This window comes from Perkinsus marinus, assembly GCF_000006405.1.
Source record: "Perkinsus marinus ATCC 50983 genomic scaffold scf_1104296976192, whole genome shotgun sequence".
Lineage (NCBI taxonomy): Eukaryota > Perkinsozoa > Perkinsida > Perkinsidae > Perkinsus > Perkinsus marinus.
In genome coordinates this window covers 35,605-61,798 of record NW_003200472.1, presented here as the reverse complement: position 1 = coordinate 61,798, position 26,194 = coordinate 35,605, and the positions used below count along the sequence as shown (strand labels likewise).

At 53.0% G+C, this 26,194-nt stretch overlaps 9 protein-coding genes across 9 annotated transcripts; 6 read left to right on the top strand and 3 right to left on the bottom strand.

Moving 5' to 3' along the window:
* Window positions 1-622: 622 nt before the first annotated feature.
* On the top strand, window positions 623-1,825 carry Pmar_PMAR004023 (Protein C6orf206, putative; the record flags this gene model as incomplete). Its single annotated transcript, XM_002764755.1, has 8 exons — window positions 623-751; window positions 794-914; window positions 962-1,055; window positions 1,104-1,182; window positions 1,224-1,347; window positions 1,412-1,494; window positions 1,543-1,653; window positions 1,697-1,825. 8 exons carry the CDS (start codon window positions 623-625, stop codon window positions 1,823-1,825), a joined length of 870 nt encoding a protein of 289 aa, XP_002764801.1.
* A 130-nt stretch (window positions 1,826-1,955) lies between these two features.
* On the top strand, window positions 1,956-3,240 carry Pmar_PMAR004022 (hypothetical protein; the record flags this gene model as incomplete). The annotated part of the gene is made up of 1 exon (XM_002764754.1): window positions 1,956-3,240. One exon carries the CDS (start codon window positions 1,956-1,958, stop codon window positions 3,030-3,032), a length of 1,077 nt encoding a protein of 358 aa, XP_002764800.1. The 3' UTR covers window positions 3,033-3,240.
* A 460-nt stretch (window positions 3,241-3,700) lies between these two features.
* Pmar_PMAR004021 (dna replication helicase dna2, putative) lies at window positions 3,701-5,608 on the top strand (the record flags this gene model as incomplete). The annotated part of the gene is made up of 1 exon (XM_002764753.1): window positions 3,701-5,608. The coding sequence occupies one exon, from the start codon at window positions 3,701-3,703 to the stop codon at window positions 5,606-5,608; it is 1,908 nt and encodes a 635-aa protein (XP_002764799.1).
* Window positions 5,609-5,973: 365 nt separating this feature from the next.
* Pmar_PMAR004020 (hypothetical protein) lies at window positions 5,974-6,545 on the top strand (the record flags this gene model as incomplete). Its single annotated transcript, XM_002764752.1, has 2 exons — window positions 5,974-6,246; window positions 6,439-6,545. Coding segments are annotated over 2 exons (380 nt in total), but the record flags the coding sequence as incomplete, so codon positions are not given.
* A 380-nt stretch (window positions 6,546-6,925) lies between these two features.
* Pmar_PMAR004019 (Be158, putative) lies at window positions 6,926-9,292 on the bottom strand (the record flags this gene model as incomplete). The annotated part of the gene is made up of 12 exons (XM_002764751.1): window positions 6,926-7,012; window positions 7,068-7,220; window positions 7,269-7,403; window positions 7,456-7,611; window positions 7,658-7,777; window positions 7,909-8,098; window positions 8,254-8,522; window positions 8,571-8,734; window positions 8,785-8,913; window positions 8,963-9,024; window positions 9,077-9,180; window positions 9,230-9,292. 12 exons carry the CDS (start codon window positions 9,290-9,292, stop codon window positions 6,926-6,928), a joined length of 1,632 nt encoding a protein of 543 aa, XP_002764797.1.
* Window positions 9,293-9,504: 212 nt separating this feature from the next.
* Window positions 9,505-11,852, bottom strand: Pmar_PMAR004018 (conserved hypothetical protein; the record flags this gene model as incomplete). Its single annotated transcript, XM_002764750.1, has 13 exons — window positions 9,505-9,591; window positions 9,638-9,847; window positions 9,896-10,060; window positions 10,089-10,205; window positions 10,254-10,364; window positions 10,409-10,541; window positions 10,589-10,744; window positions 10,794-10,948; window positions 10,990-11,129; window positions 11,178-11,351; window positions 11,404-11,468; window positions 11,518-11,621; window positions 11,667-11,852. 13 exons carry the CDS (start codon window positions 11,850-11,852, stop codon window positions 9,505-9,507), a joined length of 1,803 nt encoding a protein of 600 aa, XP_002764796.1.
* An 874-nt stretch (window positions 11,853-12,726) lies between these two features.
* On the top strand, window positions 12,727-13,963 carry Pmar_PMAR004017 (nucleosome assembly protein, putative; the record flags this gene model as incomplete). The annotated part of the gene is made up of 9 exons (XM_002764749.1): window positions 12,727-12,842; window positions 12,887-13,004; window positions 13,050-13,152; window positions 13,193-13,365; window positions 13,413-13,501; window positions 13,546-13,613; window positions 13,661-13,754; window positions 13,802-13,878; window positions 13,926-13,963. The coding sequence occupies 9 exons, from the start codon at window positions 12,727-12,729 to the stop codon at window positions 13,961-13,963; spliced, it is 876 nt and encodes a 291-aa protein (XP_002764795.1).
* A 440-nt stretch (window positions 13,964-14,403) lies between these two features.
* Window positions 14,404-16,434, top strand: Pmar_PMAR004016 (hypothetical protein; the record flags this gene model as incomplete). Its single annotated transcript, XM_002764748.1, has 2 exons — window positions 14,404-14,495; window positions 14,535-16,434. The coding sequence occupies 2 exons, from the start codon at window positions 14,404-14,406 to the stop codon at window positions 16,432-16,434; spliced, it is 1,992 nt and encodes a 663-aa protein (XP_002764794.1).
* A 979-nt stretch (window positions 16,435-17,413) lies between these two features.
* Window positions 17,414-26,163, bottom strand: Pmar_PMAR004015 (multidrug resistance protein, putative; the record flags this gene model as incomplete). The annotated part of the gene is made up of 23 exons (XM_002764747.1): window positions 17,414-18,835; window positions 18,877-18,993; window positions 19,035-19,162; window positions 19,211-19,366; window positions 19,439-19,585; window positions 19,633-19,765; window positions 19,813-19,936; window positions 19,989-20,089; window positions 20,326-20,413; window positions 20,472-20,599; window positions 20,933-21,031; window positions 21,077-21,189; window positions 21,238-21,424; window positions 21,475-22,785; window positions 22,827-23,037; window positions 23,097-23,898; window positions 23,949-24,314; window positions 24,409-24,994; window positions 25,459-25,544; window positions 25,592-25,700; window positions 25,749-25,846; window positions 25,903-25,986; window positions 26,029-26,163. 23 exons carry the CDS (start codon window positions 26,161-26,163, stop codon window positions 17,425-17,427), a joined length of 6,720 nt encoding a protein of 2,239 aa, XP_002764793.1. The 3' UTR covers window positions 17,414-17,424.
* Window positions 26,164-26,194: the final 31 nt, after the last annotated feature.

Here is a 26,194-nt window from a genome sequence, read left to right as displayed (position 1 = left end):
GCATGCACACTTCCATATTCGCAACACAACAGTGGGAAAGGATAACACTCACGTGGAACGAGGCAGAGTTCAGAGCGGAGATCCTAGCAGTGATAGTGGATAGTATGATCAGTTGCTGATGAATGAACTTCTACACGTAAGGTGTTGTTGGCCTTGCATAATACTAGAGCTGAAGATTGGCAGTAGGATGAGTTTTTCATGAACTTGCGACTCCTCCCCTGAAGGCATTTTCGAAGCTACACAATAGGCTTCCTACATCCGAGAACTCGCTGTACCCTGGTGTGGATACCTCCCCAAAAATGAGATCAGTACATACTGGAAGCTAAGCCCCACGGTGCCCCATAGCCCCATACCACTATTACCAGAGAACTCTACCATGATCCTCAAAGGCGTAGTCCATACAATCCTCATCGTCTACTAAGTTCCAAGTGAGTACCAGCTGGAGCAGGGACACGGTGTCCCGGACACCAGTCAAGAGCTTCGCAAGAGCACCAACCGAGTATTACGCAAATAAGAGACCGATTATGTGCCGTGTGAAAACTTCCGTAAGATGAGTGTTTTAACGCGGACGTTTTGAGCTCTCCAATTCCAGCGCACTTTACGAATGATCACCCATTTGGTAATGGACGCTCACACTTTTGACGTTGCATTGAAGTTCTGTGGAGGCCAAGGCTCCACCTTGAGCCCGCAGGAAATCCTCACAATTCGGGCTGGACTCGATCAGCTCAAGTACGACGGTAAATTCGATAAGGTAAGGCGATTGCTGGTCCTGTGCCCCTATCCTTCACAACAGGTATACTTCTGGGGTCGTATCTCGGGCACTAAGGGCTACTACTACATAGCTTACGGGCTCAGGTCAAGCTCGGATGCTTTCCCCAAAAAGGAGTTTTACTTCAGCACTTCTACTACTGCGGGTGGTACCCGATGGGCTTCTGCAGTTCTGAAACCCGTTGCTGCTCAGATTTCGTGGAATTGCCTCAGCTGGTGGAGGCTGAAGAAGATATTGTCAAGTCGCTGGTGGACCTAAGCCTGCCGTTCATCGGGGTCCCCTCCATGTACGTTACGTTGCATGGTAGTGCTGTAACTACCGTTGGCATCGTTAGGCTCGTTGCCACCGAGAAACTCCCCAAGAGTGTTGAAGCTGGAGAGGAAGAGAAGGAGAACGCTCCCGAGCCCTTGAAGGTGGGCTCTATAGGGAACTCAGTTCAACTTCCCTACAACAGGTCACCGATCTGCAACGTCTGGCTTTGGTGGTACCGCGTATCGATGCTGAGACGTCTGTGGTACCCGCTGGGGCCCACTGTCTTAGTGACTCATACAAGGTGAAGGAGAGCGCTGCGTTCAGGGGTAAAGCATAAGCACTTGCTTGGGGCCTCCTTGGGCAGCTGTGTTCACCGGCTTGTCCGTACAGGTCTCAACTTTGCTGATGCGACATCGATTTCTGCTTTCCGCCACTTCCGGCCGTCCTCGAATGCTGCAGCTCTTCGCGCATTGGTAGCAGCCGATCTATGGGTTGTTGCCTGGTCGGTGATGCATTCTTAGGTCGCGGACGATGCTGTGTTTATGACATCTTCCAATTTCCTGGATACTCTCGAGGAAGACTTCCCCAAGGGGTCAGCATGGGTGGTCAGGCCCAACGTTCAGGCCCAGCAGGTTAGGTCTCGCCAGCCAACCACCGCTCAACTACTCCTCTCAGGGTGCGACTGTGTTGAGGAGTCTGGTATGGCCTGGATACACTGCATTCCACGTCCCGGGGTCTACTCTATATGGAGGAGTCTATCTTGGGGATGGCCTCAGGAATTCGGACCTTCCGTTCATGCTCTAATGTGTGGTCAGTCTTGAGGTGTGGATATTCTCTCTAGGAGTCGCGTGCCGGGGGTGGGGGTGGCGTTGTGCCGATGGGTTATTCGTAGGCTTGCTGTTTTCCTCCCTGCCCTTATTGTCTTCCTAGGGCAATGTCTAATGCCGCTACCCATGACGTATTATCCACGAGAACACTGCTGAGTATAGCGAGCCTGCTGAGAAGAAGCCGTGACCAGCGAGCCCCCTTGGAGGTCTCTATCACTACTTGGGAGTATCTGCGGCCGTCTATTCGAGGCTTCACTCTAGACCGACATTATGATGTCGATACAGAGGATGGCAACATCTATCCGGTGTACACTAGGCTGGGTAGCAGCCACCTGGTGTGGGTTGCCTATCCCTCTGATCAATACGTACTCGAGAGTCTCTCGCTTACTGGTACCCGGACCCAGCTAGCAGAGATCTCTTTGCCTTATGTTCACAACTCCATATGTGCCCATATGATGAAGAATCACCCTTGCATAACGTTTGTATTCAACACCACAGTCACTCAGCTCACAGGGTGGTCAGTATGTGAGGAGTCGCCTCGAGAGGACCTACCTGTTGCTGACGTCAAGAAGTCTGCTGTTGTCGTTGATCTACTGGTAGAGTTGATGACTGTAGATCCCTACTCTGAAGTGTTCTACGGCATCGCCCCTGGTCTGGGGTTTTCGGACAACTTTCTCATCCGAATGTCCCCTATGGATGGTATGTGGGCATGCGATTCCTTATGTAGCGTACCGGAGCTCATTCAAGGCTTTGCTATTCTGGAGTCGGAGATATTCATCTTAGCTGGGCTGGAGGCAAGGCATGATGCTGAGGAAACGGTCTTGCAGCGACGAGAGGGCCGAGGGTGGGAGACTCTCCTTATCATACCCCGACAGTGTACTTCCATGGACATCGATTATAAACGTAAATGGTTATACATTCTCGGAGGGTCTCCCGATAAGGCCGATTGGAGCCTTTGGATCTACTCAATCGACATGAGGGCTGTCCTCTACCGATTCGAGCTGCCTATGCTTGGCACGGCTCGGGGAGGTACTGGGATTGCCGCTAATGCGGCCAATATCACCCCAGAGAGGGTATTCCTAAGGCCTGATGGAGGCCTTTGGATAACACGAATCCTCCAGCCTGATCCTGAGCGTTTAGACTTCGACCACAGAATAGAGGTGTGGTACCCTATTGTGGACTGAAGTAGTAGCGGTAGTAGTAGTGTTCTCGTGCGAACTAGAATATTAATAATGATTGCTTTTCCTCTCTAAGTATTGCATGATGTCATCTCTTGCTGCTGCTGCTGCCCATGCTGTGCCCTGTATTGCTAAACAGCTGTTGGCCGTCGATTGAACTGCATAGCATCTCAACCTTAGGCTATATCACTTGATAATAATAACAACGAGAAGAAGGACAACAATGAAGCTTTATGCCTACAATCTATGTTGTGTTGTGATGTAGCGGCATGAATTGGGGGGCTCATTAGGAATAGTAGCCTTACTTGAGGGGATGTTAGGGTGAGCTGATAGGAAGGGGTATCCCTAGTGGGGTATCTAGATGATCATGATAGGTATCAGGACGGCCACCGATATTATGAGGAGTCCTTAAGGGTCAGAGTGATGTGTGGAAGGTCCTCATTAGCTCGTAGTTACTTAGCATGTGTGATTTCGATGCCTGTCTGGCCGAGGTGGACCTACTTCGTGGGATTCCTATGAGCAACATGGCCCCGATGGACCTGAGGGCCGTGGGCCGGAGGAAGCGGCAGCGCCGAGGGCTGCAGCTGACTACAGATGGGGGTGGCCGAGAGAGCCCGACGGGGCAAGCCTGGACCTTAACGGGCCGCTTTGCCTGTCAGTACACGCCACATGTGATGCAGAAGAGGAAGCGGTACCAAGAGGGCTTCATAGGTCTACACGATGCTGGAGTCAGCCTGTACAGTCTCGAGGCCGATGAGGCACTTGACAGTGTCATCTGGACCTACACACTGAGGCGGGACTGGAATGAGGCTAGGAACAGATCGGCTACGTTGGAGATGCTCCTGCAGCGGCATATTGCTCGAATACAGTTCGGCTCGGGAGAAGGAGGGCTCGTTCAGGGTAGCGGCTGTGTAGCAGCAGGCCATGGTGGGGCCACGGAGGGCCGGTTCAGTGTTAATGTGGGTATGGTCAACGGTGATATGTTTCGCTCCGCTGGAGCTATTGAGGGCCATGCCTTCGGGGGCATCTGCAGGCCGTCAATCGGTCCTGTTGAGGACAACGAGTTTGAGGCTATACTGAGGACAGCAAAGACTAAGGCGAAACCTGAGGTCGAAGATGAAGGGGCCGCTTTGCTGTTGCAACCTAGCAAAGCCCCACGACGCGCGCCCCTGCCCATAATGGGCTCTATTGAGGAAGCTCAGAGGGACTCTGCGATGCCGGCTTTCCCTCCGTACTGCCCTCCGAGGACTCCTTTCGACTTGCTTGATCTGGAATTCGCAGTGCCCTCTGAAGGTGGCGACAACTCGACCCAGCTGAGCTCCACTCATGTGGCCATGTCGATGCACAGCTACACCCTCCTCCATCTGGACACCTTATATAGGTCGCTCTACTTCGGCCTTCGAGACCTCGCTACGGGATCACGGCTGGCACGCTCGGCTCAGTTCAAGAGATGCCCTTTGGGTTCCACGTGTAAACTGAAAATGACCGACAAAGGCGAGGCGAGGCTCTACTTCCCTGCTCATTCCCAGGCAAACAGTAAAAGGAAGCGTGGAGGGTCAAAGCTGTTCTTCAAGGCATCTAGCATGAGTGGGAAGGAAACGCGGATGGAGACCCCAGACATATTCCTATTCTCCGTGAAGGGCGCTTGGGTGGTCTATGCTAGTGCATGGAGAGGCCTCAACCCTCAGGGCCTCCTACGGGTCGAGCCTCTCACCGAGGCGACCAGAAGGGTACAAGACGGCTTAGTGGTGGGCTCGACGACTGCCTGTGATACGCTACACTGCCTTGAAGGTGTCGGTCAGCGGCTACAGTACCTAGAGACTTTACGAACGCTGTTGTCCACCAAATGCGAGGAGGGTAGTGACCATGAGGGAGATGCCTTCAACGTTAGTTCGGGCTCTCGGGCCTCTTTGGATCCAGGGGCGATCTGCTGTACAAGCCTGTGCCTCTTTGGAGGTCTGGTCAGCGGTCACCGACTGCTGAACCGCTCCCTCACCCTGCCAACCGCTGTGGATCTGGATGCTTGTATGGAGGCTACAATGGAGTTGTTTCCAAACCTCAACTCCGACCAAATAGCAGTCCTGAAGCATGTACAGGCATGGTTTACAGACAACACTGCGGAGCCCCTGATCATGGTCCAAGGCGTCTACGGCTCTGGCAAGACGACGGTTTTGGCGGCAGTCATCTCGCTACTGTGTGAAGTCCTTGTGGCTTCCTGCGGACCTGTGATACCAATAGCTCACCGCAGAGTCGGACTGCTCTCCCTCACAAATGTCGCTGTTGACAACGTCCTGCTCAAGCTCAAGTCGAAGGGCTTTGAAGACTTCGTCCGGCTTGGCGTCTACGATAGGATTGCGGCTAACCTTCGAGATGATTTTTTCGCCCGGACGCAGAGTCGTTCTCGAATGGAAGGTCCTCCGGGGCTGTCGGCCTTGGACTGGAAGGCGAGGGCAGTGGTGGCGGCCACGCTAGCATCGGCGATCGACTTGACAGTAGATGGAAGGACAGCTTACGAGTTGATGGTGTACTTATTGTTAAGGTACCTTGCCCCTTTGTTGTGGTCGATGAGTGTGGCCAAGTGACGGAGCCCACCCTGATGCTGCCTTTCATGCGCAGTCTGCAGCCGATTCGAATACTTATGTTTGGCGATCCAAAGCAGCTACCACCCCCACCAGATGATTGCCCTATCAAGTCTCCCTCGGGGTCTACGTCGGTGATGACCCTCATCACGAGAAGGTAGGGTGTCACCATGCCCTATGATGCTCGTGTCACCATCCCAGACACGAATCCCATCATGGAAGACGGCTGCTGCGTCGACTCCAGCTGAGGACACAGTACCGTTGCCATCCTGATATCTCCGCGATCTGCTCAGCCCTATTCTATGATGGACAAGTGCTGCCTGCGCCGTCCTCGGATGGAGACTTCCTAGTGGTTTTGTAATCGTCAGGTGGTCACTCAGTACACCTCTCCCATCAGAGGGCCCATCCTACCTAGTATGGCGCCCATCATAGTTTTACAGCACAGCAGCTGCTCACCTCCACAACGCCGAGGTGGGTTGATGAGAAGGACGACGACGAGTGACATGGGCCCAGGTGACTCGCTGTACCATCCTGGCGAGGCTGACATTGTCGTACGCCTGGTGGAACGCCTCTCTCGCCGTACCAAGGATATTTGTGTCATATGCATGTATAAAGCGATGGTGCAGGAAATGAAGGATCGAGTGGGTTCACTACTCGACGTTACCTATGCCTATTTCGTGTGGACTGGCCATCCTGGTGACTACACTTCAGATTATGGACCCGATAACTGTGGCAACAGTGGACAGCTTCCAAGGCTCCGAGGCGAGTGTCGTCATTGTCGTCCTCACTTACCAAAGATCTTCTAGCGGCCATTTTGGTATCACTTCCTGCAGCATCAGCTTTACCACATATCAGCATCAGGCACTTTCATCTCGGACCCTCAACGAGCCAATGTGGCCATCTCCCGAGGCAAGGACCATCTAGTGGTCGTCGGCCACGAGTCGGCCTTCCACCACAGCAGTTCAACACGCGTGTGGTCCTTCGTGAGGGACCGAGCTCAGGTTGTGTTCTCGCCGGAGGACATCAAAATTTAGTTCCAAACTTGACTCTAGTCTCACGGCATGGTTATGGTGGGACCGTTTCATTCAAGAGAGGTTGGTAGATGTTGTGTTGGTAACCTTTAACCTTGAGATCATTAGAAGTTCACTGTAGTACACCCACAGATGCTTATCATCAGCAGCATTTTCTGGTTTCCATCATGTTTTCAGCCTTGTAAATTGGCTGTGTCAAGTGTAGATTTCACTATCACCCACTAGCACTCAACATCAACAGATACAGCACGGCAAGCATCGACTAGCATGTTGTGAAGTTATGTACACATCAATGCACGATATGGCGAGCCACCTCGGCTAGAACTCCAGGGATGGCACCAACAGCATTAGCAGCCTCACTGCGGAGGGATTGGAGCTGAAGGAGCAACATGGTTTTCGAAGGCAAGAGAGTTGCAGGAGAGACGTCTCACCTCAGCCTTGGTCTTAATCTCATCGCTAACAACTAAATCCTCGACACGGTTCAACAACGACTTCGCACGTTCTGACTCAGGGTTGCGACGACCGGTTTCCAAGAAGGAGGAAAAGTCCTCATTAGCCGTGTTGGCTGTAGCCAAAGATATTTCCTAGACCATCGAAACTACGAGTGCTATCACTGACCTCTAATTCCTCACCTTGTGCAGTTTCTGCAAGTCGCTACGCATCTCATCCTTCATTTCTTTGATCTTCTCATCGTCCCTGGCATCCCTCTCTTTCTGCTGCTTCATCATAGCCGATAATTCTTCCTCTTCTGGACCTCCAATAGGTGCCTGGACAAGAAGCCCCTCCGTCACCCCAAGGGGCAAGTTGACTAGACCCTACATTCTTCAGCTTGTCGGCCTCGGCCTCCCACCTCCTGTTGAGCTCCTTTATAGCCGCGGCCTCCTTCTGGGGATCGTAATTGGAGGTCTCAACGAAGCTGCCACTACTGATGGACCCATCGTCCAGCGTCGACTTCATATGCTCGTTTGCCTCGAGCTAAGAGAAAACTGCATGGGGTGAGCGAACTTGAACATTTGCGCACATCAGCTTGAGATTCGGCCAGTAGAGCAGCACTCTGGTCCTTAACCTTCTGGAGCGACTCGGCGAACTCCTCCTTCAAGCGAGCCACATCTCTCTTCTCTTTCTGCATATCCTCACTTTCCTGCGACACCAAGGACAGATAGGGAGGCCACGTCCATCGCACAATAGCTGACGTAAGGGGTTTTTAGTTTCTTAGGGGGCAAATTTGGAAAATCAACATTTCTCGTCAACTGTTCGGGAGCTGAAGCTTACAGCGAAATTGAGAGGGGCCCATTGCAATAGGGACTCCTTCTCCTTCGATTTCGTTATCTCAGTGCTGGAGCTTCCCTTAGTTCTCTCGTCCCTCTTCTCTTCCTTATTCACAGCCACCTTCTGCGTGGAATTGACAGGCAGTGCAGGAAGGCCGGCCGCCGCCCTAGCCTTGTTCAACTTAGCCCTGAACCTGCATCGTATGATAATCAACTAAGGCCATCCGGGGTGCATGCAGTAGAACCAACTCTACCCTACTACTACTACTACTACTACTACTACTACTACTACTACTACTACTACTACTACTACTACTACTACTACTACTACTACTACTACTACTACTACCTCTGAAGCCAGGAGCTCAGTCGTGCTCTAGAGGCAGCAGCAGCCGCCGAGCTCGCTCCACTCTGGGTCTCCAGGAAGGAGAGACCAGGCAGTGTCTCAGCGTCCTCCAGGGGGTCGACTTGAGGAGTATCCGATGATGCCAGCAGAGATCCTTGAGAGTCCACGTTGAGTTCCAGCTTAGCGGTAGATTCCTTTTCCTTCTCCAGCTCGTCTCGCTCGGTGGCCAACATCTTCTTCTGAGCTGCGATGTCAGCATCGAGCTTACTGATCTGCCATAACAACAAGTGACCAACTTCCATCGCCTTGCACACCCCCACCCCATCCTGAGCCAAGCTGAGGCCTCTCTCAGCGGCATCGGTATCAGCATCCTCCGTTCCAAGCGAGGCAGCATCGCCAAGGAAGTAGCCAACATCCTTAGCCTCGAGGAATGACGACGAAGAGTTCTTCCCCTCGCCAGGCTGCCCAGCGTCTCCAGCAGAGCCTACGGAACCGGTGACCTCCACCCGTAGTGTCGGGCCCTCGTAGCCTCACGAGCGAAAGCGACGGAACTGTTCATCAACTTCTCCGCGAACTCCCTGGCTTTCTCGGCAGCCTTCCTCAAAGGGGCGATGAAGTCTCCCTGGCCGTTCGCATTCTGCATGAAGCTGCTCATCACCGCCTCTGACAGGAGCATTCGATCAATCTCACGTAAGCCCAAGACTTCCCCAACCTGGAATTGCGATTTTTTCAGCAGCAATCTCCTTCAGTTTCGACTCGGTATTCTCAAGGGCCCTACCAAATTTCCACTTCATCGTAGGACGCCCTCAAATTCCGGGGGTCTCACCTATCTTGGAAAGCCTCATCTTGCTTAAGCAGGTCCAGATCCTTCTTCTGCTCTGCCGCACTCTGGTCGAGATCGCTGGTCAACGACCGTATTTGCTCGTGGAGCTACGGCAGGCGAAGACTAAGGAGGCTGAGGCGAGGACTGCAAGCCTACCTCATTGAGTAGCTCCTCTGACTTCTTCTTGCTAGACTCTATAACCTTCTCGGCCAGGCCCATTTTAGCGCCCGTTGCCGCGTCCACATGTAGGCCCTCTGCTAAGGAGGTGATAGTAGTGAGAAAGATAAGTAACGACCGCATAGATGTTTCGAGTGTGTACAGGGTATTTGCTGCGAGACAACACCGTTTCCCTCCGGAGGATCCGCCAACACCAGAACACACAATGACAGAGCAACACCGTCCAAGATGATCATGATAGGACATATCCAAGACTAGGAGGGGCTAGTCCCTTGGCTCAGCCGCTTGGCCAAGGCGTCAAGTCGAGCCATCGCCTGTACGAGGTTGTCGGGAAGTGTAGCCTGACAGCTGCGATCATCATCACGACCACCCGTCCATCTAGGCTACCTTTCCCTTTGTCTCCTCGAGAAGGGACTGAGACCCTCCAGCGTCCTTCATCGCTTGCTCGATTTGCCCTTCCTTCTCCGCGTTCTTCACCATATCAGCATCTAGCTCAGCGCTGAGCTTCTCGAGGGCTTCATGAGCCCTCGAGCGAGTACCGAGTTGGAGGAAGGATGCTCCCCTGTTACTGCTGGCCTTAGACTGAGCCAAGATGTCCTATAATGCAGAGACTGCACAAGAATACAGAGCCGGCGCTGTTACTACCGATTTCAGCGACACCAGGGCATTCTTGAAGTCCTCGTCGACCTTCTTCACATGCTCATCAGCCTGAAGCGCCTTCCTCTTCATCTTCTCAATATTGCTGTCGTCGAGGGAGCTCCCGTCGGTGTTAGGGGCCTGCAAGACCAAAGGCACACAGCTGGTCGGGACCTAGTCCGAGCGACTATAATAATCGTACCGAGATCCTCTTGGCCTCCCTTGCCCACTTAGCCTGGAGAGCCCCAACCTCCTCCTCGGCCTTCTCCAGGTTGAAGTGATGGGCCTGGCTTTTCTCGACAAAGGACGGTCCCTTGCCCTACAGCCCCACGGATGCCAAAATAACGGGGGACTGCCAAGCCCTCACCTGAGGGGTCTTCTTTCCATCACCGGCCTTCTGGACTCGTTCGAGAATTTTTATGACGTCTCGAGTTTTCTCAGCCTCCTTGCGAATTGCCGATCGTACGTCCTCAGCACTCTGAGCATCCAAGCATGACCATCCCCTTGAGGAGCATCGACTACCATAGAGCTCTCGAGGAAGGAAGACGAGGCCTTATCCTCATCATCGTTGTCCACCAGCGCATTAGATGGAGTGGTTTTTGAGTCTCGGGCGGCCAACACCCTTTGACGATCCTCTTTCATGTACCTCTCGATCCTGACAGGAATCCCTCTGGGCCCAGTCCGAGCCAGGTAGAGCCCTACTTGCTGACCCAATCGCCGTGCGAGTCCGACTTATCGGCGAGCTGGAGGAGAGAGGAAGCATCATCATCGTCATCAGCCTCAGAGACCGAGTGCTTGCTCCTTCTATGGGAGTCGCGGGCGAGGAAGCTCCTCCACTTCCGGACTTGGCGATCGAGACTGAGAAGGGAAAAGTGTGGTATAGGGAATGCGATAATGAGACCTGTACTCAGTCTCCCAGCCGGCGTTCTTCGTGGAGGTGGCTTCCTCAAGGAAGGAGAGGACATCGTCGTCATGCAAGGTGGACTTGTGCGCAGTATCGTCACGTTCCTCGAGGGCCAGCTCCCTCGACTCGTCTTGAATACTGCGTTGAAGGGCATTTAGCTGATAGCATTGATGCTCACAATGAGAGGGGCACATCCTACTGCATCTGAGGCCTTGGCCAGGTGCTTGTCGGTCCGGGAATCATCAGCCGCCTCGGCCTCCATGGCGCTAGCTACCTCACGGGAACCAGCGTCCATCCCGCCGACTCCCTCCTGTATAAGGGAGAACCCGGGAGGAGCACCTGAGGGCATTCAAACACTGCCTAGCCTCGGATGATGACAAGCCTGACCTCTGCCGTTGGCAACTGCATCGAGATCCTCCTCCTGCTTTTTCATCTCATCAGCGAAGCTCTGGGCCTTCCTCGCGCCGTCCCTCAAGGGCTCAAGGAAGTCGGGTAACGGGCCCTCCATGAAGCTAGAGGCCGCCGCTGAGGTGGAGCTGATACTCCTGCCGCTGTTGATACCTGAGGCACCCTCATTGATAAAAGTGACATCACTAGTCGGGGTCAACCGTACTCGGCGAATCCTGCGTGGCTTTAGTCTCGAGTGCCTCATAGCGTTTGTCTGCGGCCTCGAGCTTCCTAATGGCCACCAACAGTGTGCTAAGACCCTCTAGCTAGAGTTGCCTACTTATCGTCATCCTTTTTCTCTTGCTGTAGCTTGGCCATTCCTTTCTGCTCGTCGTCCCTGGTCTTATCCATCTGGACGTTCAAACTCTTCATCTCCTGTTGGACCTGGGCCCAGACCCGAACTCCCTAGCCTTCATGTGCGAGGCTTACCTTATGGAGTATCTCATCCGTCTTTTCTCGACTGACCTCGAAAGCCTTCCTCGCCTCAGCCACAGTCATTTGGTGCTTAGCATTGTGAGTGACTCCACCCGAGAGCTGCAGTAGGGAGCTCGGCTCGGCAGGGGAAGAGTCGGTTTGATAGAATAAAATAGAGGTGATGAGGAGTAGTGTGCGCATATTTAGGTGGATAATAGTGGTATGGTATTAGCTACAACGGTGACGAGTGAAGAACCAGTCGTGTTCCTGCCTGCGATCGGGGAAGGTTGCGCACATACCGTCACGCGCCACAAAACTAAGCGCTTGCCTGAGGATAATTCCTCCGAAGAAAGTGCGCAGGTCAGTCCTCCTCTATGATGCCCGGTCCGAATCTTGACCTTAGTCATCAGAGCTCGTGAATGAACTCACTGCATTTATATTGGAGGAGATGGACGGTATTAAGGTAAGGGAGACCAGAGGAGGTGGAAATGAAGTTTAGATGATAACGAAAAAGGCAACCTATAGCAGTGCCTACAAGAGGCTTGTACGTTGGAGCAGATCTCGAATGAGTAAGTGAAGGGCGCCCAGCGAGATGGAGGTGACGCTTGCTACTGTTATCGTGGGCATTGTATACACCTGGCGAGGGCAAAGAGGATCTGCTAAAGCTGTTGGAGGCGCTGAGGAAGTTAGACTTGGGTGGTGATGGGGAGTTTATACAGGAGATAAATAGATTAACCAAGGGTACCGAAGGGCGACAAAGGCCTATATGATGAGCTTAGTAGGATTGCCTCACATGCGAGGTGGTAAAGTGACGGTATACATCCTCAAATCGTTCACCGTCATATGCTCTTCTCCAGCTCCTCGTAAGAGTATCTCCTCCGCTTCTCATCGCTGTAGACAAAACCAAACACATCAGAAAAGTACGCTAGGACGGTAGTGGCTAGATTCCTATTCCATGAACGAATTTTTGTCCTCTCTAATATGAGTTTATTACTACCGAGTTGAGTCGTCCAATCCACCACAGAAGGGGCTTGCCCTACCTCAGCAATCCCCACAGGATTCCCTGCCGACCTCCATGTCTACAGTAACAGCAGCTGAGGGGGAGGAGGCTCCTCCGCTCCCTGATGAGCTCATCTCGAAATTGATCGCTTTGGATGAGGATTACACTGCGATCCAAAAGAAGCTGGAGCGGTAGCATATCTCTTGGCAGCATTGGTGGTACTGACTGTTGTCAGGGAGATAAGGGCGTTGGAGAGAAGCTACGACAAGCAGCTACTCCCCATCATAGAGGCTAGGGGCCGACTACTGTCCACGGAGGGAGGATCGAATCGTGGCAGGGGATTCTGGAAGAAGGTGGACCAACGGAAGAGCGATGCCTTTGGGGTAGTTTTCTGTCAGGTGTTGCACAACTCGGCAGAGTTCGAGGACGATATCGAGGAGTGGGATCTGCCCGTGTTGGAGTACCTTGTGGACGTCAGAGCAAATGTGATCATATCTAGGAGTAGGCTGGGGAGGAGGAGGTCCCGTCATGATCCCATCAGTGGACGGCGACGACCCTCGGGGCTTCACCATCACTTTCGTCTTCGAGGAGAACCCCTACTTCAGCAACGATGAGTTGACCAAGAAGTACCACTATGGGGAGGGCAAGGACTTCTTGAAGGAAACCCAGATAGTTGAGATAGAAAGCGATGCAATTCAATGGAAGCCTGGCATGGTAGGCCCGAGGGTTCGCGATAGCAAAAGGGAGCGGCGGCGATTCAGGACGTGACAGTGGAGACCGTGAAGAAGAGGAAGAAGGGCATGGTGAAGACTGTTACGCGTGCTCGCCCGAGCTTCTTCCAATTTTTCACGTATGTTGGGTGGTAGAGGTTATGCTGATAGATCTCGGCTTCAGCTCCCTGGGCCCTAATCATCCTATTCCTGAGTGGCTCGAGTCCATGTATGAGGAGGAGGAGGAGGATGGTAGTAGACTGTGTAGTGGAGTGTACGGTGAGGTAGGGGAGTCTCAGACGACGATGAGGTTGACCGCTTACATATGGTGATGGCCGATGATTGGGAACGAGCTGAGATGTTGAAAGACAATATCATTCCTCATGCTATAAGGTCTCTCTCCTTATCGGCTCTAGGTGTCTGCTATTGGCTCACTGTAGATGGTATACTGGAGAGGCATGTTCTGAGGACGAAGAGGACGAAGAGGGTTCCGAGTACACCATTGAAGAGGATGATGGTGAGTCAGCTTATGCGAGGATGAAGATATTTCTCGTGCTGCCTTAGAGGTAGCTGTCATCGCGGTGGCGGAGGCGAACTTCTGAGTGTTGTCTATCCCTGTATCAACGTAGTCCTGTACCATGCTTGGTTTCCATCCTCGATTCAGTGTTCGGTGTCAGAGGGGAGGTATCGGGATCGATCCCTGGGTCCGTCATTTTTCGACTTGAAGGTTGATATGTTCGTAGGTCGTGTTTACCTTTCACCCCAGCAATGACCAGGAAGCTAGTGCAAGTCTCACGTGCTGATCTCGAATTGCAGAGTCGGGTGAAGGCGGCAGCTCAGAAGGGCGCAAGGAGCATCAACAAGCTCATAGAGGAGGAGATCGATAACATGTCAGCTGTGAGTTCAGTACGCCTCTTCTCTCCTCGTTCCAACCATCTGTGTGTGGAAGATACACCTCTGTACCTGCCTCCATCGGCTGGCCTCTTCCCCAAGGGATCGCCTCACGCCCAAGTCCCCTGTGGGCTTCATACTCAGGCACATCATGGACAAGGCAGATGAGGTGCCGAGGGAGCAAATACAACAGCTGCTCGCCAACACGTCCTGGGCGGCGGCGAAGCTCGAGGCGGCCAAAATGTAGGTCCGTCGTGGTTGGACACTCTAGTCCGAGCTCAGGTCGTCGGACTCCATCGATCGTACCGACCTGAATGAGAAGATCTATCGATTCATCGGCCAGATGGACTCACGCCACCTGTCCTCCGTCCTGTGGTCGATCGCCTCCGCTCAAAACTGGCCCGTCGATTCCGAGGTTTTCTCGCGTATTACAAGGAGTTTGTTGGACATTCCTCGACCCCTACATCACCAAGAGCTTGCTAATACACTGTGGGCGTTGGCTCGAGCCCCGGAAAGGTTCCGGCCGGAATCCCGCGAGGTGGCCATCGCCCTGATGACAAAATATGTTGACCGAGCTGACCCGAAGTTCCGCTTTTCCGATCAGCACTCTGCCAACATATTGTGGGCTATTGCTAAGCTGGAGATTGATCCAACGATGGCTAGAGGCGTGATAGACATATGCATTGCCTCTATCATGGAGACCTGTGGAGAGTACCGTCCTCACTCCCTGTCTCTCAGTGCATGGTCACTGGCCACTCTGGGTATTCATCCGGAGGTAGTTGATCGTATCATAGTGGAAGCCTCAGCTAGGAGACTCCGGGACTTCGAAAGCCAGCAGATTGCCCACGTTGTGTGGGCTGGAGGTACGTTGCTCTCGGCTTGGTCGCTAGATGGCCTGCCTGAGCGTCTTGCTGTGACAATAGATAAGGCTAAGCCTCAGAATGTTGCCAACGTCATGTGGGGCCTAGCCCGTAGTGGCCCGCCGCTGAACTCCAAGTTGGTTCGCTTTGCCCAGGCTCACATGGAGACATCATCTAAAGCGTACCTCCCGGTGGATCTCTCCTCGATGCTGTGGTCCTTGGGCACCATGACCAATCGAGGCGACCCCTCGGAGGGTCTGGAGAGCCTCGTGTCGACCATCTACACGAAGATGAAGTCGCAGATGGCCTCTGAATGGAGCGCTCGCCATATCGCCTCGGCAACGTGGGGGATTGCCACTCTGGCTACTAACGGCATCGGTCGTAACGAGGCGTTGCCATTGTTGGAGGACATGGCGGCCCTCGCGGGTAGAGCCGAGGTAGGGAGCTTCACTGACCAGGAGGGGGCTGGCATGTTCATGTGGGCTTTGGCGAAGGTCGAGATACGGCCTACTAATCGGGTGAGGAATGTGATGCATGAGTTTGCGGAGCACTTTAAAGGGAGGGCCCGTGTCTCTCGAGCCAATACTCTCTCATTGGCTGCATGGTCTGTATCAGCTCTGAAGTTCAAAGACGAGGAACTACTACGGGTGGCGATAGAGAGTGTGAAGACCGATGCATCGGCGAACTATGCAGATTTTACAGCGATATTACACGCAGCTGCAATCATGCAATCTGAGCTCATGCCGCCAGCGGTGGTTGGTGCCCTTTGGGATAAATGTGGTGTGATGACTGCCCCCGATACCCAGCTGGCGATCTGTGGGTGGTCATTGACGGCCCTAGACCTCGGCAGGGGCCTCTACAGTGATAAAATTAACGCCATAGCTGATAGGCTTACGGCGGTTGATCTTACCAAGCTCAACCAGGCTGCCCGTAAATTGGCCCGGACTGTGCTGTACGTGAGTGGAAGGGTTGTCAACTTGCCTCGAGAGAGGCTTGACTTGAGATCCTCACAGGCCCATCAGAATTGGGTGGGGGCTCTTCGGAAATATGGTGTTCATGGAGTGCAATCAGAATTCGAGGTCATCCCAGGGATGTTCATAGATATCGCGTTGCCTGCGGAAAAGGTTGCCATTGAAGTCCAAGGCGATTCTCACTACCTCGCGGATTTGTCTACTGGTCAACGCATTGACACCACCGGTAACACGAAATTAAAGCGGCAAATGGTGGAGGTTAAGAATTGGATTCTCATTGAAGTGCCGGTTATGAGACACATGCCGACTAAGCAAGACATAGATAAGTTTCTGAAACCGTTTCTCATGTGAAGATCGCAAGTCGTCGAGTTTGACAGAGTTGGTGGATGTGAATCCATTTTACTTGTGAATTCACCTTCCTGGAAAGTTATCCCTACAATCGGTACAAGTGACCGGAATATAATGATAAAAAACGTATCGGGGTCTCATGATGAGCCTCTCATCCCTCGCGACGTAACATCCTTGTCATCTTTCAGTTTACGTATAGGTAACTATTCTGATTACAATAAAAAAGTAAGTCCAGTCTCCCGCGAGACACTCGACACTGAACTACGAGATTGTCTGAAAGTACGAGTGATGATGTGAGAAGTCGATGATAGTATACCCCCCAGGGACCCATCAAACTTTGAGAAATAACGCTCCCAAGGATTTGATAACAACGGGGAAAATGCTCCTAATGTGATGATATTCACATGGGAAGCTAATAGAAGAATGTGTTCCTAATCATGTAGAAAATTCTAATCGAGTTCCCCCCGGGAACATTATAAGTTTCTGGAGGGTCCCCTCAGGGGACCCCCCTGATACCCCCACTCGATACACTCAACACACCAGAGTCAAATCAGAAACCCATCAATCTCGACGACATGAGCATTAAAGACCGATATCTCACGGTAGTCGGGTACGCGGGAAATACTTCAGACGGCCGCTGTGCCCACGAAGGTGTTTGAAGTTCTTCCTGAGCATGACGTATTCGGTCACTGTGATTGAGAACTCCTTACCGATGTCGTGGTCTGTTACACCAAATATCCAACACTCTCGGCATGCCGGGAAGAGGACACAGCCGATGCAAGATAAGCCTCGACCCGATATCCCTGAGCAGACCATCACCGCAGTGACAGGGAGTGGCTGCCTACTTGGGAATCAACATCGTCGTAGTAGGCACATGGCATAAGTTGTACATGGTAGGGAAATGAGGATCTGTTGCGGCAGTGTCAGACATCGCTGTAATAACACAGAACATTGCTGATGCAGAAACGGTAACAGAAACATGAGTTGTGACAGTCATGTGTGTGATGGATTCCTCGACTCGCCTGAGCGCTTGCCAGCATCAGCCTCGCGCTCCCGTAGTTTGGCCATCTTGTATTGATAGGTGAACATGTTGTCCCATCGACCGAATCGCCCGGTAGTCCTAACCCTCTCACGTTTCCGTTTGAGTTGCTGTTTCAGATCGGTAACGGCGTCGTGCACAACCTTCTTCCTTTCTCTTATCAGACCCTGAGCTTGCTCTACCTGAGATCGGGCATCAACCTCTTCCCTAGTCATCGCTTCCTTAGGTATCTGATACGCCTTCCCAACAAGCTTCCTGCGCCTGGCCCACTCGACCCAGTGTCTCTTAGCCTCTCGCCACGTCTCATCAGATGCCTTCTTCCTCCAGTTTCTCGGGTGAATATCGGAAGCATTAACAAGGTCAGCCATGTCAAACCTCCTCTTGGGCTTCAACGGTCTTACGGTATCCGGTCTGCCTAGATAGGTCCACTTCCAAGTGCCCTTAGGGATGACCTTGGGGTTCTTAACGTCGATATAGCCGGTGGCAGTGCGAGGCTCATACCACTCCTTCTTCCTACGTCCAGGCCCCTCTTTCGGCCGCCTAGTCTTACTAGGAGTATCATCCACCACGTCCTCCTGTGTGGGAGTGGACCAAACCTCCTCGTCCAAGATATCATCCATCTCTGTTCGCCACCTCTTAGCAAAGCCCTTCTTGAGCTGCTCTTGGTAGCTTGAGCCCTCAGGGAGAGTATCCTTCCCTCGATACTGCTTTATGCCGGCCATTGGAGCACTGGCAGGCGGCGCCTCAGACTCCTCTCTTGTCAGGTAGCGACTAGGAAATTTGCTGAAGCCATCGTCGCTAAGCCGCTCCTCTTCCTCTGGCACGGTAAACGCCGAATTCGTGGACTGCGTTGTGGTGCCCTTAGCTTTAACGTTGAAGTCCATCACAACTGCAGCAGCCCCAGCCTCCCTCGAGGAGCTCAAGGACCGAAGCCAATCAGCTCCCACAGGGTCAGTCCCACTGCCTGACGTGAGGCGATCCTCACCCTTTCCAACATTCCAATGATGAGCTGTGGCCACCACTGGACCAAGGGCCGGCAGACGGGGGCTCTGGGCCTCAACTTGAGGGCCGTCCACAACTGCCTGTCGGGGGACATCCTCCTCTTCCTCGTCGTCCACCTCCTCTCTGTCGTCTTCCCAACACAGTAGCGCCTCCGTAGTCGAGGAGAGGTCCTCCGCTACAGCGGCCTCCGATACAGGAAGAGCTTCATTGGCAGCCTCCTCTTCCCCCTCGTCCTCACTAAGCATGCCCATCATATCATGCATCAGATCAGTGGCCTCTCGACGGGCAGTAGACTCCGGTCCACTCCGAGGTGTCGGAGCCGCCTCATGCTGTTGTTGCTGCTCTTCAAAAGCTACTCCCCACCTGTCAACAAACCATCATTGCCAATCGGACCCGCCACATACTTCTTCAAAGCATCACTAGCAGCATTCCTATTGAGCTCCTTCTCTTGCTCTGTATCGGTAACAACAGCAGCAGCAGCCCGCACCATATCAGCGGCACGTGTCAGGGCCAGTCGCTCCCTGAAGAACCGAATGGGGACTGATATCGCTACCTAGACTACCTTCTAGCCGTCAACCGCTTGTGTCGTTTCTCTACCCTTTTGACCCTCTTAGCCTCCCGCATGTCCAGTAGCCTCTCCTCGATACCATTAACAACAGTCCGTCTATCCAGCTTCATGCTGTTAAGGACCTGCCGTTCGAGTTGGGCCCCCATCGCCATGGACAAGGGGAGTAGTACAATTCTGAGTTCATCCACACCTTGCTTGGCCAGAGCACTCAGAGGTATCATGGGCCCGACCGAGCCCTTGAATTCTGTATCCAAGATCTGCTGCATTATCACTAGCCGCTTAGCGAGAAAGCGAGGCTTCAATAAATCGCACTTGGTGACAATAACCTGACGACCATATCATGATCAACTTCGCGCGCCACGAAATTATCTACACATATCCATCTCTGCATCTTTTACCTGCCATTTAACACCATACCGCTCCAGAAAGGATATCATTTCCCGATCCGACTGCATGAGGCCCCGACGGGCATCGACCAAGACGAGTACACGCTTGAGGTTGCTCCGGTGGGAGAGGTAGAACAAGGACAGCTCAGTCCACTCTGTCTGATAGGGTCCTCACATGCCATCGATACCCACCATGGCAGCCTCACCCGCTTCTCCTCTCCTTGATAAGCGAAGCCGTAGCCAGGCAGGTCCACCAGCATTAACACTGGAGGCTTCCCCATCTTCCAAAATAAGAGTGACTCAGTACTTCCTGGTATCTTGGAAGTCTTCGAGTTTTGTCTACCAGGCAAACAACTAACGAGGGTCTCCCATACCTAGGTTTCTACCTCCCAGCGAGGGTGTTCACCAGAGTCGACTTACCGCAATTGGATCGCCCTACTACAGCCACTTCTGGGAGGACCGGCGGAGGGATCTGCTCCCGCTTCCATACGTTCTTGTGCAGCTTCATCCCTGAGATGCCACGAGGACCTCTTAAGACCGATCCTACGGGCAAGGACCGTACAGGGCTTCATCTGGTCCAGGAACATTGGAGCGAAGTTTCGCTTGCCGTTTTGAAACCACATGAACTGGCGGTCCTCCTGTGTGATCGGAGCGCCAATTCGTCTGAAAAGGTGGAACATTCCAATCCTTGCAGCGTACTTCGACATCAACATCACCCTCAGCGTTGGAATCTATGTCGCTTGTCTCAAATGAGTTTAGGAATTTCCTCACTAATGATGGGAGTCTACACAGGAATCAGAGTAAAAGGGTACGGAAACCAAAGAATTTCCTCGGAATTTTCCCATTGTCACTAAAGCACGTGGCTAACCATGTGCATGTTTCGTGCACACTGAGCGTACCTCTTTGCAAGATACTCCCGGACGGCCTGTGGGGGTCTGCTGGCCTTTTCCCATCCGAGCTGCTGCTTCGTATAGGACACCGGCTCCACTGAAGACAGACCGACTGAACCCTCGCCGGCCAAAGAGGCAGGTAGGAAGAAGCATACCTTCCCCCTCCAAGTGTTCCTTCATTTGGTCATACAGATGCCTCCTACGTTGGATAAAGGACTGTTGCATTCGAGCCACCTTGCAATGGTAGGATCTCATCGAAGACGAACCGCCCAGCCCTCCTGATCTACACAGAGTCAAAGTCACATAGGAGTAGGTGCATGCAAGTCTATTAAGAGACATAGCATCCTATAGGGAACAACTACTTCATAACAGCCCCGCTGAGTGAACTCAACAGAGGTGGTAGCGATTGTCAACACTGAAATACCCGGATTCATTAGAAAGATTTCGCAGTCGCGATGAGCAACACGCCGATGGATAAAAATTTAGAGATGCGAGGACAGGTTCGAATGATACATAACGAACGAGGTACTGCTGCAACCAGCGAACCGCATCAGACAGACCGTTGGACCACGAAAACCAGGCTTATTGCTGCCCCTTAGTGTAAAGATCGTAGTACACGCCTCTTTGGGAGATGAGAGTATCATGTGGTCCTTGTTCAACGAGCCGCCCATCGGAGATAACAAGGATGATGTCACTGCGTTTGATGGTGGAGAGCCTGAAGTTAGATAAGACGGTAAGAGGGCCGGATACGACGACCAACCTATGAGCTATAGTGAAGGTAGTCCTCCCAACGGCTGCTGTCTCCAAGGCATCCTGTACTACCCTCTCACTAGCCGAGTCGAGGGCTGAGGTGGCCTCGTCGAGGAACATCACCTAACGCAAATTCCAATCCCGACGTACGCCCCCACAGCAACGACTCACCGCCGGATCTCGGACCAAGGCCCTTCCTATCGCTGTCCTCTGCTTCTGCCCGCCTGATAGCCTCGACCCCCGAGGGCCAAGACCATCATCCCAACCAAACGGGCCCCCAAAGGCAGCGGCGAAATCCATTTTGGACATCTTCGCTACCCGGATGAGATCGTCATCGGTGGCCTCGGCTTTCCCATACCTACCAAACGATCGCTTGCCAGACACATCAGATGGTCGAGACCAACCCACCTAAGGTTCTCGGCCAGAGTCATATCGAAAAGGACGGGTTCTTGACTGACCAACCCACAATGCCTCCGCCACCACGCTACGTTGAGCATGCGATGGTCCGTACCTCCTACAGCGATGCTCCCTCCGGAGGGGTCATAGAACCGCTGCAGGAGGGCAATAACCGTCGACTTGCCGCCGCCTGAGGGGCCAACTAAAGCCACCTGCTGGCCGGCTTCGACCTTAAATGAGAGCCCCTTGAGAATAGCGACATCAGGACGTGTGGGGTACTGGAAGTGGACAGACTTGAACTCTATAGAGCCATCACCGAGCTCTTCCACAGTGCCGTCAGGATGGACGGCATTGATCTTGCTTTCTGTGTCCAGGATCTGCAGCACATCATGGGCAGCTACCTTAGCGTCATCCAGGTCTGGCAGGAAGGCGAGGGCATTGCCCACACCGATAGAGCCCAACATAACAGCCATCAGCGACTGCAGCATCTCTCGGAACCCAACCCCCTGTTCTTCTATTAGATAACCACCATAATAGAACCCGGCGGCATAGGCTAAGAACATCATACAAGTCGATGTACCGTAGGCCAGGCCAGTGAGAAGGGCTCCGCGGGATGCCCCAGAGGCAGTCCGGTTGATGTAGCCAGTGTAGAACTCGACAGTCCATGCCTCAGCGACGAAGGCCCTCACTGTCCTCATATTCTGAACGGCCTCTGAGGCCGTCTGGGAAGCCTGCTTCAAGAGCTCATCATCTAGCTCCGACCCAGTCCACCACAGCGCCGATCGGATCTTCCAGGAGAGGATCAGCAACGGCAGTATACAGGTCATGACCAACCCCAGCTGCCATACACCAGTGAGGGAGATGAGGACTCCTCCAATGAAACCAGACAGTGCTTCAACATAGAGTCCCAGGCCTTGCCCTGTTAGAGCCTTCATCTTCAAAGCGTGGGTCGACAGAGCTGCTGTGAGCTTCCCTGGGGCATGGGCAGGGTCATCGAAATAGCCCACGTCCTGCTCGAGGAGCTTAGCGAAGCACAGCTTCCTCACTTTGAAGGTAAAGTGCTCGCCAATGTGAGCGAAGAAGTATTGCATTATAGAGCAGCTGACGAGGACCCCAACGGCCAGACCAACGTATTTGAGAGCAGTCTCCTCCACAGCGTCCTTCATCTCCTCCCGGTCCGGCAGATAGAATGCATCAATAACGCCAGATACGATAAGAGCATGCAAGGGCATGCTCAGCCCCTTCCCAGCCGCTCCGATGCATGCAGGGATGTAGTAATACCGCTCATCACGACTGAATTGGAGTAGGCGACGGTAGGGCGTCCTATACGATTTCACAACCTGAACGATGACAGTGAAGCACACCAGGCGCGTGGAGGAAGGGCACGCACCTGTTTCTTTCTGGCTTTCTCTATTGCCGCCTCGTCCTCTCCCAGATCCAGCTTCATGTCAGCAGTATCAAGAAAGACCTCAGACGTGGCCACAGACGAGTTGCGCGTCGGCTGTGGTAGCCCACTATCCTGGCCGGGTCGAAGGTCCTGCTGCGAAGCCTCCTGACTTAGGGCAGCCTCCTGGGCTGACACCTGAACCAGGACCAATCCAACTGTTGCCTCAGAGAAAGGAGGATCTAGGAACCTACCAGGGCGCGGTATTCCCCTTCGTTTTGCATGAGCACACTGTGAGTACCGGTCTCCACTATCTGGCCCCCCTTCATCACAATTATTCTATCAGAATTCCTTATAGTCGACAGCCTATGCGCTATGGAAATGGTGGTGATATTGAAATGCTCCTGTAAATGGTCAATGGTCTTCTGTACCATCTTCTCACTTTCGTTGTCCAAGGCCGATGTAGCCTCATCTAGCAGTAGAACTTGAGGTTGCCTCAGCAATGCCCGGGCTATGGCGATCCTCTGCTTCTGCCCTCCAGAGATCTGCCCTCCCCCAGCACCACAATACGTATCGAAGCCATTCGGTAAGGACTGAATGAAGTCAAGGACCTGGGCCTTACGACACGCGTCGACCAAAGCCTTCTGGTCCGGAGCTCGAGAGCTAGGGATGCCATATGTGAGGTTGTTCCTAATGGAGGTGGCGAAGAGGAAGGGTTCCTGGCCGACGTAGCCGTAGATAGCGCGAAGATCGTAAACGTGCATCCCACGAACGTTGTCGCCATTGATGAGGACCTCACCCGCAGTAGGGTCATAGAAACGCTCCAGGAGCTGTACCGAGGTAGACTTGCCAGAACCAGATTCACCAACAAATGCTACTTTCTCACCAGCCTTAATCGTAAAGGAGACGTCGGACAACACCTTCACCTCCGGCTTGGCAGGATAGTGGAACGAGACGTTGCGGAAGGCAATAGTGCTCATGGTCAACGGCGTAGCATTCTTCCTCGGACCCTCAGACAGAGGGGGCTCGATACGGTCTGGGGATTCTTGTACCTACCAAAAGATGCTGATCTTTGGAGAAGTTGCTGAGGGAGTGGTATTACCTCAAACAGAGGGAATATTTTAGCCCCGGCCGTTTTGCCTTCTACAAAAAAGGATATATTCGGGGCGATTTGCCCCAAGGCGAATGTCGCCATAATGCACGCGAAGTAGACGGTGATGACATCACCACCATTATAGGGTTCCCCAGAGGAGGGGTTAATAGTACCATCGTAGATGAGGACCCCGCCATACCAGAAGACCAACGCGTAAGTGAGGAAGATGGAGAGGAAAACAATGCCGGTCATCACTCCACCCTGGAAGCCGGCCTTAATCTCTCCATCTCGTGCCGCGATCAGTTTATGATCATACCGCTCACTTTCGCGTTTTTCGGCACCGAAAGCGACCACGGTTTTGATGGACGACAGTACCTGAGATAGACGCTTACAATGATGACCTACGGGGGGAGGGTTCACAGGGACACAACATACGACGAGAAATGATGAGCATAGCCAGCTGACTGACCTCTTCCGCGACGGCACCAGCCTCGGCGTAGAAGTCCTGGGCCCTCGCTGTCTTCTTGGCAATCCTCCTGGATAGTACAGCAATAGATGCTGCGAGCAAGGGCATCGTCGACATCATCACTAGTGCTAGTTGCCAGCCTCTGTAGAGCCCGACGCTATAACCGCAGACGAATTGGGAGAAATTGGCAACGGTAAGGCCGACGCGATAACCAATAGCCTCGCCTACTTTGAAAACGTCTTCGTTCATCCTCGATGGCAAGGCAGCTGGGGTCTCCTGGTCGAACCAGGAGATGTCCTGATTCAACACCGCTCGAAAATATTCGATGCGAATACGTGTAGAAATGGTAGTTGAGGAGTAGGTGAATATTGCGTCCCACACGAAGGAGCTCGAAAATGCAACGGCTGCAACTACGACGAGTTGAAGCGATACTGTTTGCACCTCGCTCAGTATACCAGCGGTATCACCAGTCGCTGACCTCGACCCGACCTCGTCCATGAAGTCACCAATGAACAACGAGAAGGCGGGGAAGGCGGCACCGTTGATGGCTGCTGCTAAGAGGCCAATTGCCAGGAGGATAAAGTCAGATCTTGAGGCTAGACTGAATAGCTTCAAGAAGGATACGCTGATGGGCCTGTCGACAGCTGTTGAGCCACGACTTGTCTTGCAGCAGAGGGCCATACGACGAGGCCGATAACAACAAATTAATAACTGTTAAATGAGAGGGCAGGTAGGATGGACAGTGCTGGTACGTTGTGTCCCCACAGCTATGGGTGCTTCACATGCCAACACTACTAGCTCAGCCCCGCTGTCCTCACGTTAACTCCTCGTCGAGCTTCCATAAGAGGCAGTGCCCTTTATAGCACAGCGCCTTCAGAGCACAGAGGTATAGGAGACAATTTCAATCGAATCAGACAAGGAGTCTCATCGGAGTTCGGCAAGAGGGAAGTGTCGTTTCTGATTGGACGAGCTATCAACACAACGTCTGCATGGTGTTGAATCAGATGTTAATTACTCCAAGTCTAACGTGAAAATTGGCATCAGCAAAGCTACAGTACTCGAGGCTTCAATGCCCGTGCTGGGCTGGGGTCCGTCTTATTGTCTCCACCTCCACCGAATAGCTTCTTCATGCTGTAAACCTAGAGGAGACATACCCAACATTCAAGCTAATTTTGAAGAGCCTCACCAAGCCCCCGCCACCACCGTTCCGTTCACTCTTGATCCCATGCTTGCCATCCCTAGGCGTGGCAACGACAGGGCCATGCGCTTGTAGGCGAGGAGGAAGATCAGCTGGTCTACAATAACACTCAATTTCGCACGGCCGTTGCCGCCCCCAGTTCCACCTGTTAGGCTCACGATTCTCAGTAGACTCAGGTGCCTCGGTACGAGGCCTATATATGCGGGCAATTGGTTTCAATGCTTTTGGGTCGACCTCGGATACCTACAGCCAAACAGACCTCACTGAGGGCTCGGCATGGACCGTCGAAATATTAGTACCTTCATGTTGAGAACACTCTTGGGTAAATTTGATATTATACCCTCGTACTGCTGCTCGATTAGCGTCAGGTAACGCTCGAGGACCTAGCCGTCTTCGAGACACCGACTACCCTCCCTCAGCACTACCATGTCCGCCCTACGCCTGTCTTCCTCCGCATTCTCGAGCATCAACATTTTACATTTCTCGGCCCACTCATCAGACTGTCGAGGTGATCCTGCGACAACCTGCTGCTGCTGCTGCTTACTAGACGACGACGCCATAGCAACAAGGCTGACCCCGTCGACGACCCCT